The 17,737-nt window shown below is 36.5% G+C and overlaps 1 protein-coding gene across 4 annotated transcripts in view; it reads right to left on the bottom strand.

The window, feature by feature from the left end:
- Nucleotides 1-616: 616 nt before the first annotated feature.
- PCNX4 (pecanex 4) overlaps nucleotides 617-17,737 on the bottom strand; it is a 44,928-nt gene continuing 27,807 nt past the window's right edge. For all 4 annotated transcript variants that reach the window (XM_045451141.1, XM_045451142.1, XM_045451143.1 and 1 more), the window contains 5 exons: nucleotides 12,863-13,223; nucleotides 9,512-9,615; nucleotides 5,403-6,439; nucleotides 4,841-5,027; nucleotides 617-1,504 (listed from right to left, as the gene is read on the bottom strand). In XM_045451141.1, coding sequence (XP_045307097.1) covers nucleotides 1,253-1,504; nucleotides 4,841-5,027; nucleotides 5,403-6,439; nucleotides 9,512-9,615; nucleotides 12,863-13,223 — 1,941 coding nt within the window. In that variant the 3' untranslated portion in view covers nucleotides 617-1,252. The remainder of the gene's footprint in view (nucleotides 1,505-4,840; nucleotides 5,028-5,402; nucleotides 6,440-9,511; nucleotides 9,616-12,862; nucleotides 13,224-17,737) is intronic.

The raw sequence follows: 17,737 nt of genomic DNA, 5'->3' as shown, positions 1-17,737 counted from the left end.
ATGGTGACCTGGCTGAAGTCGGACGCTTAACCGACTGCGCCACCCAGGCACCCCTGGAAGTTTATACTTTTTGATCCCCTTCACCCATTTCATCTCCCGCCACCCTCCTCATGCAACCACCAATCTTTTCTCTGTATCTATAAGCAGCAAAAGAATGAATATCCTGATGTTATGAAAATTTTTCTACCATTTCTTTCAGTCTTTAGTTCAGATACCTACAACACTAGTGCCCATTAGTCCTATTGGGTAAATCATTCTTCAGAAGCAGTATATTCAACTGAAAAGAAACGCCTGGGGTGCCTGGATGGCTCAGTCTGTTGGGCGACCGACTTTGGCTCAGGTCGTGATCTTGCAATTTGTGAGGTCAAGCCCTGCCTCAGGCTCTGTGCAGACAGCTCAGATCCTGGAGCCTGCTTCAGATTCTCTCTCTCTCTCTCTCTCTCTCAAAAATAAACAAACATTAAAAAAAAAAAGAAAAAAAATTAAGAAATGCTTAAGGAGCCAGATCAACAGAATGCCCTCTAGTAGTGAACTCATTATGTTGTAACCAAACACTATTAATCCTGAAAAACAAGTTAAACCCAGTTTCTTTCATGCATATCAAAAGGATACGGGGAAAGGAAAAGAAAATATTTTATTGTAAGAGATTTTACTAAAGGCTTTTAAGGTTTCTGAATTGAAGTATATGAAAAGAAAATGAATAGATTATATGAAAATACTTAGACCATGTTAAATGTTAAAACGGCATTAAGTTTGAAAATACTATAAAATTTAGTATTTCAAATAAATATATATACATTTTGCAACTTTCAATAGGATCCATTACCATTACTTGAAAGCGCTGATACGTATGTGTGTCTTCTGAGTACGTAAAAATCACATAGCTGCTGACTTCCATAAGGCAAGTCACCTACCACATATTTAAGAAGGCATTAAAAAATTCATTATCTAATCTTACACAAATGTTTTATATTTGCTAAAGCCTACCACAATCCACAGGGCACAAATACTGGCCGACTAGCTCTAAATTTCATGTCAGATCAAGTTTGTTTGATTTTTTTTAACCATTAAGATAGCTAAGAGAGTCAACTTTACAGAGCTTAGCTTTTCTCAGGCATCGGACTTGGAGGAAGAGAGAGAAGTCCAGTGAAGCTATGAGGAATCACACTGTTACTTTTCTAGAATGGAAAAAAAAAAAAAAAAAAACAACCATCTCATGTGATGACAATACGTTTACAAGTCAAAATGGGCTCTAATACAAATGTATGTGGAGAGGTTTTGAAGAATAAACTGGATATCCCAGGGGAGGATCAGCTGCTTGTACCGTAAGGTTTCTCAAAAGTAGTGGATGAGCTTGGATACTGTATCGTTCCTCATCATCGTTTGTGGCATAAAGCAATTCCCAGGAAAGATTGGCCCACTGGCCTCTAACAGCTTCAGCATTTAACTTCCCAACTTGGACCAGCAATTCTTGAAGGCTAAGTACTCTCCCAGTGTAAACTCCCTTTAAAGTATAAAAGGGGGACAGGAAAGAAGAAGAAGAAGAAAAAAAGAGATTATGTTCAGGCCATTACATTTTATTTATAAACTTAGAAAAAAATTCCATTGTGCTTAGGCAAACTTAAACAGAAAGTGGTGTATTAAAACGTACACATGAGTTGCTTGTCTTCAGAATCAAGAATCACCTCTCTTTGGTAGCTCTCTGAATAAGCTTGAAATGATAGCCATTCATTCAATGACCCAAATGACAAAATCTCAGCTACTTCTATTTCGTTTCCTTTTCTATCCCTTCACCCTATCTGGCCTCAACAATGCCTAAGTCATAAATCCTAGTTGTTGGACAATCACACAATAGGCTCTTTTTAAAAATAGCTTTATTGAGATATAATTCACATTTTCATACAATTTACTCATATAAAGTGTGTGATTCAGTAGTTTTTTAGTATATTCAAATGTATACAACTATCTCCATGACTTCAGGACATTTTCATGACCTCAAAAAGAAACCTTGTATTCTTTAGCTATCACCCTCCTATCCCTTCATTCTCCCAGTCATAAGCAAACACTAATGTACTTTCTATCTCTATAGTTTTGTCTTCTGTGGAAATTTCATAGGAATCATATACTATGTGGTCTTTGGGACTGGCTTCTTAGCATTATGTTTTCAAGGTTCATTAATGTTGCAACATGTGTTAGTACTTCATTCCTTTTTATGGTGGACTAATATTCCATTGTATGGATAAACCACAATTTACTTATTCATTCATCACATGATGGATAGTTGGGTTGTTTCCACCCTTTGTCAGTCATAAATAATGCTGCCATAAATATCCATGTACAAGTTTCTATGTGGATCTATGCTTTCATTTCTCTTGGGTATATACCTAGGAGTGGAATTACTGAGTCAAATGGTAACTCTAAGTTTAATCATTTAAGAAACTGCTAGAATGTTTTCTGAATGTTGTACCACTTTACATTTCTGCCAGCACCGTATGAGAGTTCTAATTCTCCATATTCTCATCCAACAGGTATTATCTGCCTTTTTGATTTCAGCCATCATAGTATGTCCTTGTAGGAAGTGATACCTCATTGTGGTTTTGATTTGCATTTCTCTCAAGACAAATGATGTTGAACATCTTTTCATTGGCTTATTATTGCCCCATTTGTATATCTCCTTTTGAAGAAATATCTATAGAGATCCTGTGCTCATTTTATAATTTGCTCAGATTTTAAATAAAAATTTTTTTTATTATTGAGTTGTAAGAGTTCTTTAAATATTCTAGTAACAAGTCCCTTATCAGATATATGCAAATGTTTTCCCCATTCTCTGAGTTGTTTTTTCACTCTCTTGATGGTGTCTTTTGAAGCACAAAAGTTTTTACTTTTGATGAAGTCCTATTGATTTTTGTTTTGTTTGCATGTTTTCAGTGTTATATAATGTTATAATGTTACTGTTACTTGCTTAGTTTAGTGAGTGGCTGACTGACCTTAGTGAAGTTAATCCCTACCTCTCCCACAAGGGTGAAGCCTTTGATGTGGTTCCTCAGGGAGTGCAGCCTGTGAGTGTCCCCAGTTACCATGAGATGGCAAGGGGTTTAGCAGGGCTCTCTCCATCTAGCAAGTGCTCACACCCAGCTGCTAATAAGCTCCTATGATTGCCAGGCGGCTGCTTTGTTTTCAACAATGACCTGCAATGTAAATCGCTTCACAGATTGACCCAATTAAGCTTGGCTCCTATTTTTGATCACAGGAAGGCTCTTCTCTATGGTTTCTTTCCCTGGTTTTGTTCATCTACCCAGCCTACAGTTTAGTTTATATCTCTAACAAATTTACCAATAGCCCCTTAATGACTTTTTTTTTTAATGCTTTATTTATTTTTGAGAGAGAGCATGAACAGAGGAGGGGCAGAGAGAGAGAGAGAGGGAGACAGAGAATCCTAAGCAGGCTCCGCTTTGCCAGTGCAGAGCCCGATGTGGGGCTCAAACTCACTCATCAGCCAACTGAGCCACCCAGGTGCCCCAATCCCTTAATTACTTTTTACCACAAGCTCCGTTGTTTTTGAGAGCATCTTAGGTGTCAATGTCTCCACACTGTTGCAGATAAAATAATTTCCTTTGGGAAGAGATGTAGAGATCTCTCTTTTTTAATGATCTGCATCTCCCACTGGGCAAAATCTGAGAGCCAGAGCTCTTTATCTGGGGGTGAGATAATGGCATGTCTCTCTTCTGAGAGACAGCTCTGCTTTAGGACATAGAAGAAGGGCAGTAACCTCAGGTCTTCCTGGTTTGCCTCTCCCAGTGTGGAACTTCCACCTGCCAAGCAGGTAAGGGTGGTCAGGTCCCCGTTATTCTCAGTGGCACCAAGTCCAGAGTAAAGCCTCCATCCAAAGAGATAGGTTGGCCAGAAAGCAGTTCTCACCTCTTGACCACACCTGCCCAGAACCTAGCCTCACAACAGGTAGCTGGAAGTAAGGTAAGAAATGCTGAAGCCCTGCCTCTCCCAGGAAAACAGTCCTCCAACCAGGAGCTGAAGTGAGAGGGAACCCTTCTTGATTGTATCAATGCGAGCAGAGCTTGTCTTGCTGAGTTGGGAAGGAATGGGTCTTGGTTCAAATACTGCAGTCTCTCACTATTCTTACTGGGTTTTAGTTAGTACTCTTGAATAAATGTTTCTTCATTTGCTATATGCCCTTAGCACCATTTCCAAGTCTTTAAATGGTTTTTCAATGTAACTTTCATCATTTTTGATTGGGAGCACATCTGTGAAGCTCCCTAACCTGCAATGCCAGGTGTGAAGCCTACAATGAGCATGTAACATTGACTCATATTGTGCACGCTTGATAACATTTTAAATGTAATGAGAATAGGCACTATTTTCTTAAAAAAAAAAGTCATTATTTGGAGTCTCCCTGAATTTTCACAGGTTAGATTTGCTTCAAATAAAACATGGATGGTGGCAAAAGGAATGCTTTGCCACTTATAAATTAGTTTTTCTTCTAGGAGTCCAATCCAAAGTGATACTCAAATTTGGCATAGGAATCTAATCCATTTAGTCAAATATGCTATAGTAAATTAAATGAACTTTACTTGGCTATCCTATAGGTCAGTTACTGCACAATGGCCACACATTTTTAATTAGGTTTGCAAAAGTAAATAACCAGTCATTCTAGGATTGTACTATGTTGGCCATAAAGTCATGACTACAAATACTTTAATAATATGATTAATATATCCATCCCAGAATGTTATATCTCTATCACTTAGTTCAAGTACTTTATAACTGGTTTCCATTCCTTAAGGCTAATATATGAAAATGTTTAAAAACACATTTTTAACCTTACCATATTAGAGTCATACCCCAGAGAAAACAAGTATGGTTTTTCTTGTACAACTGCTTCCTTCCACTTTTCATCAGATACCAAACCAATGTACCAGTCAGTTTCATATTCTTCAAGGCAGTTAGTCAGCTCTTTAAAGTCTTCTATTGGACCTAAACTTGCTTTATCAATCATGAGTTTCAGAGTATACCTTAAAAATGGAGAAACAAAGAATTTTAAAATTTTTAATAAAATTTATAAAATCCACTTTATAGACAAAATAGATTTTATTCAATCAATATTCTTAAGACATTGAACTAAAATCCTACATATTTCAGGGAGAAATGATGGAGTGAAGTGAAAATGAAGAAATTCAATAAGCCATACGAAGAATAGGTTCTCCACATAAATAAAAGGATGTAGAAATTTAAGTACTCTTGATATAATCACTATACGTACTAAGCATTTGTTTTTCATTTTTAGGAAAGTGATTATTTTTTACAATTAGAAAAAGTTCCTCCTTCTAGGTTATTTGAAAAATCATTTTTCTGCCAGTTACAATTTGTATATAATCAAAATAAATTACCTGAAAGCTTTCAGTGCTAGTTGGAACAGTTCCGGCTTTTCTGTAAGCCAATCCAAGGCAAGGGACCAAGGCAAAACACCACTATAAACTCTCAATATATGACCAGGACTGGGAACCATAGTATCTACTCCAAATAAACTAAAATAACAAGTCATTACGGCATGAACATAAAAGTCTCTTAAAACTCTGTCCTTTGCGATTTCTTCCAGTACATTTGAGGCATTTTCTTCTGAATGAAAACATTCCAACTGCTTTAAAACAAACTGGTACCACTCTTCTGGAAATAATGAGCTCATCTCCCTCATTTTGGAGTTAGGCAAACAGTTAGATGTCCACTCTTCAGGTAAGCTTAACAAGTGAGAATGAGAACAACTGAACTCCATGAGAGGGATATATGCCACGTCTTCTTGTTTTCCTTTGTCAACAACAGGGTATCCCAATATAACTGCCTTGTAAAGATTATTTTCAGGAACTGTGCCTACTGAATGATCACCGACCCCCTGTGATTCTACTGAGCCCGGAATAGGCAAATTTACACCTGCTACAACTTTCAATTGATCTTTTTCTTCTTTTCCTTTTTTGATAGTTGGCTCATCACCAAAAACATTATCATCAGACCAATCATCCAAAATTTCTGAATTTAAACTATCTGTGTCTTCTAGGGATTGGGTTTGTGGTGAAGCATTCAAAGCAGGCAGGATTATTAGAGATTCTTTCCCTTTATTTTCAGTTTTGTGAATAACCTCCTGCATGCTGGGCCTTCTGGAACAGTGTTGAAGAAGTATCCACACAAGTACCTTAATAAGGTCACCTTTAAATTCTTTTAAGTTATCATGAGAATCGATTATGCCAGATAGAACATTCCTGGCATCAGAATAGAGTTTTACTGGCAAAAGAATACAGGGTGTCAAGACATTTCCAAAGTGTTCATTAACAGAACATACTCTTGCATATTCTTGTTCAAAGGCACTTTGAAAAACTTCATCAACTCTTTGAGCTTCAGCAGTATGACAGGATGTCTCTTGCAATTCTAAGCCCTAAAGATGAGATAAAAAGTACTTGAGTTTATGAGTACTTATTACATAGAAAAAAGCAACTACTTTTGTATATGCACGTGGATTGGATTCTCATAATGAAAATATGGAAAATGCAAAAAAAAACCTCTTTAACTCAAGAGCTACACCTTCACTCAAACTTATTAGTACTTTAGCAATTTGTTGTTGCATATAGAGATGAAAAATAGTGCTACTATTTTAAAAGAAATCATAGAGATGCCACTAGAAACTGGCAAAACAATTTAATTGACTACAACCACAATTTTTAAAGACTATAGGTATGTACAGTTGAGGTTGAATCACACTTAAAGTTTTTTTAAATATAAACATTTTTTTAGAGGGCAAAAGGCAAAACTGGAATTATACAGTATATACAGTAGTTTTGTATCCTACTTTATGAGAATATTATTCTATTGTATGGATATGCCATAACTGATTCAACTATTTTCCTGTTCCAGTTTTTTAATTATAATAACATCATCATTATCATACAGATTTATGTATTCAGTTATTGTCTCCTCCAACTATAATGTAAATTCCATACAACAGCTATCTTTTGGTTACTATTATGTCTGCAGTGCCTAAACCAGTACTTGGCACACAGTAGGTATGCAACAAATATATGTTGATAGAATGAATATTATGAATGTTTTTATACAAATTTTATTTTTTTGCATGAATTTTAAACACATTTTTATTACTTTCCTAGAAGGAATCCCTTGAAGAGGATGCACGAAGTCACTGTTTATATTATTATTAATATTGTTGTTTATTTACACATTTTTACAAAACTACCAGTGCCTTTAGTAAAAGGCGATGCTGTCAGGGTGTATTAGGATCCAGGGAAAGAACATGGAATGTGACATCAAAACCCATCTTAAAATCATGGCTCTACCAGGTGCTAGTACTTAACCTTGAGTAGGTCACTTATCTGGAGATTCCTTTTCCTTCTCTTTCAAAGAAAAATAATCCTAGCACACAGGGGTGTGAAGATTTAAGTAATAAAAGTGCTTTGTAATATTTAAAGCATATAACATATAAATGTTGATAAGATGGCACTAAGCCACGTTGTGTCTGAAAAAATGAAAAAGAAACAAAGACTGCCACTGAAAAGTGTATCTTTACACTACATGTATAACAGACCACAAAAGAGCAATAAAGGACCCACATTATTAGGTATTATAAAGCATCCCATTTTAAAAATAGAGCCTAAATGAAGCAATGAAAATGCCTTCAATATTTTGCATGGATTTTTGCCTTCTCCTATTTGTACAGGTTAGACTAGGTTCTCAAACTTTAGGTGAGTCAGAATCACTGTGGGTCAGTTAACACACAGATTGCTGGGTCCTCCTCTAGAGTTTCTGATTCAGGAGGTCTGAGGTGGTGACCAAGAATGTCCATTTCTAACAAGTTCCAGTAGATGTTAATATTACTCATCTGGGGAACTGAATTTGAGAACCAATGAGCTAAAGAAAAAGTTTTTTAGTCACCAGCAATTTTATCCAGTCTGTGCTAAGACAAAAAAATTCATTCATTCATTATTCATTCAACAAATATTTACCACAGGCCTATTATGTGCCAGACAGACACTGTTCCAGGGGCTTAGGATATACCCCTTGAAACGGAGATCCCTGCCCTTGTGACACTTACATTAGAGAGTAAAGGGATACAGTCAACAATGAAAATAATAAGTAAATTACATAGTTTGTTTGAAGGTATAAGTGCTATGAAAATAAAGAAAAAGTAAAGCAAGCCAAGGAGGACTAGGACAAGGAGTGCTGGATGGTAGTGGGAATACATATGGGAATATATGGGAGAGCCATAGTAGACTTCACTGAGAAGGTGACATTTGAGCAAAGCCTTGAAGGTGGTAAGGGAGTTGACTGTGTGAGTAAAATTGAGAGGATTCAAGTAGTAGATGAGGCCAAGAGGAAATAGGGAGACTGACCATTCAAGGCCCTGGCTTTTACCCTGAATAAAAAAAAAAAAAAAAAAAAGATTTACTGTAGGGTTTTGAGTAGAGAAGTGACATGATCTGACTTAGACTTTATAAAGATCACTCTAGTTGAGAACAGACAAGAGAGAGGCACAGGTAGAAGTGGGGAGACCAATTAGGAGACTATTGCAATTACCCAGGAAAGAGATAAAGATAGCTAATAGCAGGGTGATGAGTAGTGGTAGGATATAGGATATGGCTTAACGACAGAGCCAACAGGATTTCTTGTTGGACTGCATATGGGACATAGAAGTAAACAGGTGTGAAATGTCACTGGACTAAAGTTCAAATGTTTTGGGGCTGAGCAACCAGAAGGATGGAGTTGTCACCAAGGACTGCTGGGCTCTGGGGTACTCTGATGTCGAGGTCATCTGATGTCAAGAGATCAAGGAAAAGAGAAGGAACCGTCAAAGGAGGCTGACAAGGAATGACCCATGAAATAAGCAAAAAGAAGATATAGACTGTGTCAAATGCTACAGACAGGTCAAACAAGACCAGGTCTGAGAACTGATCATTGGATTTACCAATGTGATAGCCACTGGAGACATTGACAAGAGCAGTTTTGGTACAGTAATAGGTAATAGGGTCAAAAACCTAGAGTAAGTTGAAGAGAGATAGGAGAAAAGAAATTTGAGATTTGATTATAAGCAATTGTATTAAAAAATTTTGTTTTAAAAAGAAAAGAAAAACATGCTGTAGCAGGTAGGGTAGTAAGGATCAGAAGAGGTTTTTTATTAAGTTGAGAATGCATATATAATATAGGGAAAAGATATTACTGAGTCACACTTTTGAGATGCTCAACCAAGTAGGGATAAAAAGAATAGGTCCAGACAAAAAGGGGGCTGGCAATATTTTGTTACTATGCTCTATTAAACAATCAGTACTAGTCTACCTATCAATATGTGCTAATTGAAATATACTGTAAAAATCCTTAGGTGTTTTCACAGGTAATTAATTGATACTCTTAAATTCAGCTATTCAGTGTATGATGTGTCTATAAGAGGTAAAATTTTACACATGTACTATAAAAAAACTAGAGGTTTCAAATGTACATTGACCTTAATGTTAATACAGCAGTAAGTATAGCCACATTCTAGAATCATTATCCATATTAAACGATCCTGAAAACGGCCCAAGTAATGAGACCCAGGTAAGAGGAGACCTAAAACAAATTAGAAAAAAAAAAAAAAGTAAGTAATATTCAAGCTTGCTTTATTTTGTCATGTGAATTTTCAAAATTGGTAACACTCTTGGAACTGATTCATAGCTCCTTTTATGCTGTCTTCATGTCAAGAATAGAAACAATTATTCATTGCATATTAGGAGGCATTAAATTAAGGTCTTTATAGGAACAGGGACAGAAGAGAAAATTTATAGGTGATAATACATAAAAATTCAAGGATATATTTTTCAGAGAAACAACAGATTAGAACCTATGTTATATAAAATCCTAAATACATGTTAAATATAGTAGGATAAATATTAAATGTATAAAAGCCAACTTCACATTATTTAAAGCATTTTGGACATTTTTATAAACACACATATAAAGATGTTTTGTGGTATTAAAATTTACATACAATGCTACCTGCCACACTTGTACAAAACCTTTAGAAATTAGTTTTCTCTCAACATTATGTCTCTGAGATTTGACCATGTTGACTGCAAATAGCTTAAAAGTCATTAATTGTACCTGTGGTTGAGAATTCATTGTATGAATATAGCTAAATTTGAATATTCATTTCCATGTTAATAACTATATCCATATTGTTCTAATTTTTCTCTATTACATAATAATACTGCAGAAATTATCTTTGTGCAAGTCTGCTTACACAATGTATTGTGCAGTAAAGAGTTAACACAGGAGAACTGACTGCTACCCTTTGAAAGTCCTGCTTGCAAAACTGGCTGATGGCTGGCACCTGGGAACTTGTATTTCAGAAGAATCCTCACCATTCTCCCTGATAAAAGTCTCATTGTGTCTAAACAGTTTGTGCAAACAATGCAGTTTATACTGAATACTTGCTTTCCTTCTGTGAGTCTGGAATTTTGGTACATGTTAGGCAGAAGGTGCCTACATGACAAAGCCCCAGTAAAAGCCCAAATAACTGGTAGTCACCATACCACACATGTTGTGACAACATGTGCGTGGGGTCTTAAGCATGTTCTGTGTGACTCCATCGGGAGAGGACATCTGGAAGCTTGCACCATGTCTTACCCCATATAACTTTTCTTGATTTTGTTCTGCAGCCTTTTGCTGTAATAAACCTTAGCTGTGAATACAAATATACACTGAGCTCTGTGAGTCCTCTTAGTAAATCATCAAACCTTAGTAACCTTTGGAACCCCCAGAACACATGTGCAAGAGTTTCTCCACAATTAGAATCTAATTAGAACTATGGAATCTAAAACTGAATCCCTAGGCCATAGGATATGTGTATCTTTACTTTACTACAGACTATTAGTTTACCCTTCAAGGTGGTTGTATGAATTTATATTCCCTTCCAGCAAATTCCAGAAAATTCCTGTTCCTCATACCCCAGCCAGTACTTGGTAATGTCTAACTTTTATATTTCTGCCAATCAGATGTGTGTGAAATGTTACCACATTCTTTACCACTGCCCCCCAGCCCCACCAGGAATACTTTATGACACACTCTTGGCTGAATGTAACTGATTTGATAATAAAGTATAATTTCTACCTTACTGCTAAGTTATTTATTACTTCAAATGTGAGTCAAGCCTCAGGTATTTTTTAAAGTGGCATAGTATTATATAATAAACATTAATTCAAACTGGATGAAAAGATTAAAAATGTAGAATACTTCCTATGAAAAAGAAAAAAAATGATTATTCATTAAAAAATTTGTTCTACATGGGGCTCCTGGGTGGCTCAGTCGGTTAAGCATCTGACTTCAGCTCTGGTAATGATCTCACAGTTTATGGGTTTGAGCCCTACGTTGGGCTCTGTGCTGACAGCTCGGAGTCTGCAGCCTGTTTCAGATTCTGTGTCTCTCTCTGCTGTGTCTTCCCTGCTCGTGCTGTCTCTCTCTGTCTCTCAAAAATAAGTAACGTTAACAAATTTTTTTAATAAAAAAAATGTATACTACAAAGTTTTTCCTAAATTAGTTCACATATTTTATTTAAATGTTTTTTTTTAATGTTTATTTTTGAGAGAGAGACAGACAGACCGTGAGAGGGGGAGGGGCAGAGAGAGAGGGAGACACAGAATCCCAAGCAGGTTCTAGGCTCTGAGCTGTCAGCACAGAGCCCAATGTGGGGCTCAAACTCATGAACTGTGAGATTATGACCTGAGCCAAAGTCGGACGTTTAACTGACTGAGCCACCTAGACACCACACCTCACATATTTTAGATAACAAATAGGTAATTAGGAAATTCAATCCAAGTAAGCATTTCATTAAAATTCTAATTTGAGGAGTGCCTGGGTGGCTCAGTTGGTTAAGCGTCTGACTCTTGATTTTGGCTCAGGTAATAATCTCACAGTTTGAATTCAAGCCCAGCATCGGGCTCTGCACTGACAGTGTGGAGCCTGCCTGGGATTCTCTCTCTGCCCCTCCCCAACTCAGGTGCATGCTCTCAAAAATAAATAAATACACTAAAAAAAAATTCTGATTTGAAATTAACCTTCTGCCTAGAACCAGTTTGCCAAGATGTCACTAGATATTTCTAAAACAAGTTTCAAGGGCTAAGGTAAATAATGGTAGGAGATAACACACCTCTGGCATCAGCTTGTACTTTATCTAAAACCAACCTCAAGAAGCGCAATATAGTTGAATTTTTAGTTAGTGTACAATGAAAGCATTAACTCATAAAATTAGTTTATCCTCATCAAAAATATTTTTTCTTGCTGATATTTGCAAAGTATTTCATTTTGGGAGGCTACTGATCATTGGCCATAGCTTTTGTCATCTTGCCCTGTAACCTCATCAGACTGCTTACATTGTTATACAATAACTAATAAGGTATGAACAAACTCCCTTAAACCCTTCAATCTGATATTACAAAAAGCTAGTTTTTAATCTTTATGGATCTAAGCTATTGCATTTGCTTGATGTGAACTCACTATAGATTCATGGAAGTTCTGGTAGATAAGGTTTTTTCATGTTTCAGTGGTAGGACTACAACCTGATTATCCAAGAAAATGTTTTAAAAAAACTGTCAAATCACCTTGATGAAATTTTCCCTTATTATTCTTATTTTGTGACTTTATTTACACCTCAAAATAAGAAGCAAGATATACACTTCTATTTCATATTTAGTCCTTCTGCCATATATCATAGTATTAGAATCTATATAATGGTTGGATCAAAAGACTTTTTCTGTATATTCATTTTTTTGTACTTTAAATACATTGGTGAAGATTTTGTGAGCACAGCCCATTTACTTACCTAAACTTCCAGCTGCCATTGCAGACTGCAGTGCAGTGGTCAAATGTGGGACCATCTGGTAGTAGTATACTGTATCTGCACACATGCAGGCTGTGGTGCCCACTGCTCCTGGCCAACTCTGAACAGGTCGGGGAAAGCCCACCAAGAACAGAGGAAGGGTGAAGAGGGGGAGTAATGGAGAGGAGAGTAGTGTAGAAAGAACTATGAAGACCAGCACAAATGGAGAGAAGACAATGTTGAGTATACATAAAGTGGTGGTTGACTTCCGACGTTTTTTCTCAGTCCACGATGCAAAAAGTACAGTCACGGCAAACTGCAGTTTAGAGATGAACTGAATCAGGCGATCACGCACGATACCAACCTGCAGAGATGGAAAAATGATTTTTTTATTCTTAAAGACTTCATGAATTTTCAAGGTCATGTAAGAAAAACTGTATGATTTTATTATTGCTGCAATATTTTTGAGGAAATAGCTCTTGTATGAGATACTTGTTATAATTTTCTCCAACCTCACAAGTAATAAATGAGTCTACATTTATTTATTTTTAATTGATTAATTACTTCTCTTTGAGAGAGAGAGAACATGTGTGAATGGGGGAGGGCAGAGAGAGAATTCCAAGCAGGTTCCGCACCATCATCACACATCCTGATGCAGGGCTAGAACCCAGGAACCACGAGATCGTGATCTGAGCCAAAATCAAGAGTCAGTCACTGAAAGGACTGAGCTACCCAGGTGCCCCATGAGTCTACATTTTTAAAAGTTTGGGCTCTCGGGGTGCCTGGGTGGCTCAGTCAGTTAAGTCTCTGACTCTTGATTTCGGCTCAGGTCATGATCTCATAGTTTGCGGGATCAAGTGAGCCCTTCATTGGGCTCTATGCTGACAGCATGGAGGCTACTTGGGATTCTCTCTCTCCTTCTCTGTCTGCCACTCCCCTGCTCACACATGTGCGTGCTCTTTCTCACTCAAAATAAATAAATAAACTTAAAAAAAAGAGAGAGAAAAAATAAAAGTTTGGGCTCTCTATAAAAAACTAATACTAAAGAGAACCAATAGAGTGCTAGCTAGATCTTTTTTTTCTTTTAACGTTTATTTATTTTTGAGACAGAGAGAGACAGAGCATGAACGGGGGAGGGGCAAAGAGAGAGGGAGACACAGAATCCGAAACAGGCTCCAGGCTCTGAGCTGTCAGCACAGAGCCCGACGCAGGGCTTGAACTCACAGACTGTGAGATCATGACCTGAGCCGAAGTCAGCCGCTTAACTGACTGAGCCCCCAGGCGCCCCTTGATGTTAAGGTTGACTAAGTTTTGCATTACATGCTTGTTAAGTCATGAGAACCAGAAGTGGTAAATAAGCAACTATCCTTAATTTATCATTATTTTAGAGAGTATTCTATAGATTAAGAAACAGAAGTCATAACTTAAGACAAACCTTAATAGATTGAAATCATACCAAGTATGTTCATACAAACCATGCAAAGTATGTTCTTTAACTAAAACAGAATGAAGTCAACAACAGAAATAAATAAATAATTAAAAAATCTTGAAATTAAAAGACACATCGCTGGGGCACCTGGCTTGTTCAGTTGGTAGAGGATGCAACTCTTTTTCTTTTTTTTATAATTTACATCCAAATTAGTTAGCATATAGTGCAACAATGATTTCAGGAGTAGATTCCTTAGTGCCCGTAGAGCATGCAACTCTTGATCTTGGGGTTGTAAATTCAAGCCCCACACTGGGTGCAGAGATTACTTAAAAATAAAATCTTAAAAAAAATTAGAAGACATATTGCTAAATAGCCAATGGGTCAAAGAAGACATCACACAAAAAAATGAGAACACATTTTGAGATGAATGAAATAAAAACACAATATGCCAAAACTTGTGATACAGCTAAAACAGTATTCAGAGGGAAATTTATAGCTAGCTTTAAGTGCCTATGTTAGCAGAAGAAACATCTTAAATCAATAACCTACTCTTCTACCTTAGAAACTAGAAAACAAACAGCAAACTAATCCTCAAGTAAGCAGAAGGAAGTTAATAATAAAGATTATTAGGGGCGCCTGGGTGGCTCAGCTCGTTAAGCATCCGACTTCAGCTCAGGTCATGATCTCACAGCTCGGGAGCTCGAGCCCCACATCAGGTTCTGTGCTGACAGCTCTGAGTCTGGAGCCAGCTTTGGATTCTGTGTCTCCATTTCTCTCTCTGCCCCTCCCCTGCTCATGCTCTGTCTCTCAAAAATCAACATTAAAAAAAAATTTTTAATAATAAAGATTAACAAAAATTAATAAAATAGAGACTATTTAAAAAAATCGAGAAAATCAATGAGACCAAAAGCTGGTTTTTTGAGATCAACAAAACTGACGAACCTTTAGCTATACTGACCAAGAATAAAATAGAGAAGACTCAAATTACTAAAATCAGGAATGAAAGAGATAATTTTACCACCAATCTTACAGAAAAAAATTAGAAGGATTGTAAGAGAATACTATGAACTGTATGCTGATAAATTTGATCACTTAGATGAAACTGACAAGTTCCTAGAAAAACATAAAGCAACTCAAGAAATAGAAAAACTGAATAGACCTGTAACAAGAAATTGAATTTGTAACTTAAGAGCTACCCACAGAGAAAAACTGTCTCAGATAGCTTCCATATTACAAAATACCACATACTACAAAATATTTAAGATACATATCAAATATGATCAAACATTTAAGAATAACTAGTATGAAATTCCTAACTCATTCTATGAGGTCAGTGTTATTTTGATATCTAAACCAAAGACATGACAAGAAAAGACAGCTACAGATAACATATAAATATTAACCACACAAAAATACTAGCTAACAAATCCTGCAACATATAAGCAGGATTATACATCACAACAAATGGGATTTATTCCTGGAATGCAAGATTGGTTTAACAACCAGAAGTCAACTTATTATACCATGTTAACAGATTAAAGGACAAAAATCACATGACCATTTCAATAGACACAGAAAATGCATCAGACAAAATCCAATACCCTTCATGATAAAAAGATTAACCAGAAATAGAAGGGAGCTGTCAACCTGAAAAAGAGCATCTACAATAGCTGATATCATGTCTAATGGTAAAAGAATGACATCAACTTAATAGAGAAAGATGGAATATGCTTTCCTCATAAGATGTCCACTCTTCTATTCAACACTATACTGGAGGTTCTGGACAGGGCAATTAGGTAAGAAAAAGAGATGAAAGATATTTAGATTGGAAAATAAGTAAAAAATACCTCTACTATGAACACCCGGTTGGCTTAGTCCATTAAGCATCTGACATCAGCTGAGGTCATGATCCCATGGTTTGTGAGTTGGAGCCCTGTGTCAGGCTCTGCACTGTCAGTGCACAGCCTCCTGGGATTCTCTCTCTCTCCCTCTCTCTCGGCCCCTCTCCCACTCTCTCCCAAAATAAATAAATAAAAAACCTTAAAAAAAATTCTACCATATCTAATTTGCAGATGACATGATCTTATATACAGAATGTCTTAAGAATCCACTAAAAATCTATCAGAACTAATAGAAGTGAGGTTTTAGGACACAAAATCAGTATTAAAAAAAAATCAAGGGGTGCCTGGGTGGCTCAGTCAGTTAGGCGTCCGACTTTGGCTGAAGTCATGATCTTGTAATTTGTGGATTTGAGCCCTGCCACAGGCTCGGTGAGGACAGCTTAGAGCCTGGAGCCTGCTTTGGATCCTGTGCTCCCTCTCTCTCTGCCCTTCCCCAGCTCACGCTCTGTCTCCGTCTCTCACTCTCTCAAAAATAAATAAACATTAAAAAAAAAAATCAATTGTATTCTATACTCTAGTAATGAATTAAAAAAAACAAAAAATGAAGAAAACAATTCCATTTATAATATCATCAAAAAATATATACTTAGGAAAATTTTAATAAAACCTGTAAGACTTGCAACACTGAAAACTACAAAACATTTTTGAAATAAAGAAGATCTTGAGGGGCACCTAGGTGGCTCAGTCAGTTAAGAACCTGACTTCCACTCAGGTCATGATCTCACAGCTTGTGAGTTCTGGCCCTGCTTTGGACTCTGTCCTGACAGGTCAGAGCCTGGAGCTTGCTTCAGATCCTGTGTCTCCCTCTCTCTCTGCCCCTCCCGTACTCATGCTCTGTCTCTTTCTGTCTCTCAAAAATAAATAAATGTTAAAATTTTTTTTTAAAAACTATGAACACATGCCATGTTGATGGATGGGAAGAATAAATATTTTTAAGGTGGCAATACTCCCCAAATTGATCTACAGATTTGAGGTAATCTCCATCAAAGTTTCAGATGCCTTCTTGCAAAAACTGAAAAGCTGAAACTAATATTTACATGGTAATACAAGGGAACTGGAAGAATCAAAACAATCTCTAAAAGAACAAAATTAGAGGACTCACACTTCTCAATTTCAAAACCTACTACAAAATATAGTAATAAAGACGGTATAGGACTGGCATAAGGATAGACATACATGAATGGAAAAGAATTGAAGAGAACAGAAATAACACATTTGTCATTTGATTTTTGACCAGGATGCCAAGAAAAATCATTGAGGGAAGAATAGCTTTTTCAATAAATGGTGCTGGGATAATTGTATACCATATACAAAAGAATGGATTTGGAACTCCACCTCATATCATACACAAAAATAAACTCAAAGTAGATCATAGGCTGAACTGTAGCAGCTAAAACTGTAAAACTCTTAGAAGAAAATACAGTAAATATTTATGATTTGGAAACAGGCAGCAGTGTTTATTAGATGTGACCCGAACAATACAAATGAGAAAAGAAAAAAGAGATAAATTGAACTTCAGCAAAATTTAAAACTTTCTTGCTTCAAAGA

Source organism: Leopardus geoffroyi, chromosome B3, assembly GCF_018350155.1.
Source record: "Leopardus geoffroyi isolate Oge1 chromosome B3, O.geoffroyi_Oge1_pat1.0, whole genome shotgun sequence".
Classification (NCBI taxonomy): domain Eukaryota; kingdom Metazoa; phylum Chordata; class Mammalia; order Carnivora; family Felidae; genus Leopardus; species Leopardus geoffroyi.
Note: the sequence above shows the minus strand (reverse complement) of the source record. Positions and strands in the feature narration are given on the sequence as shown.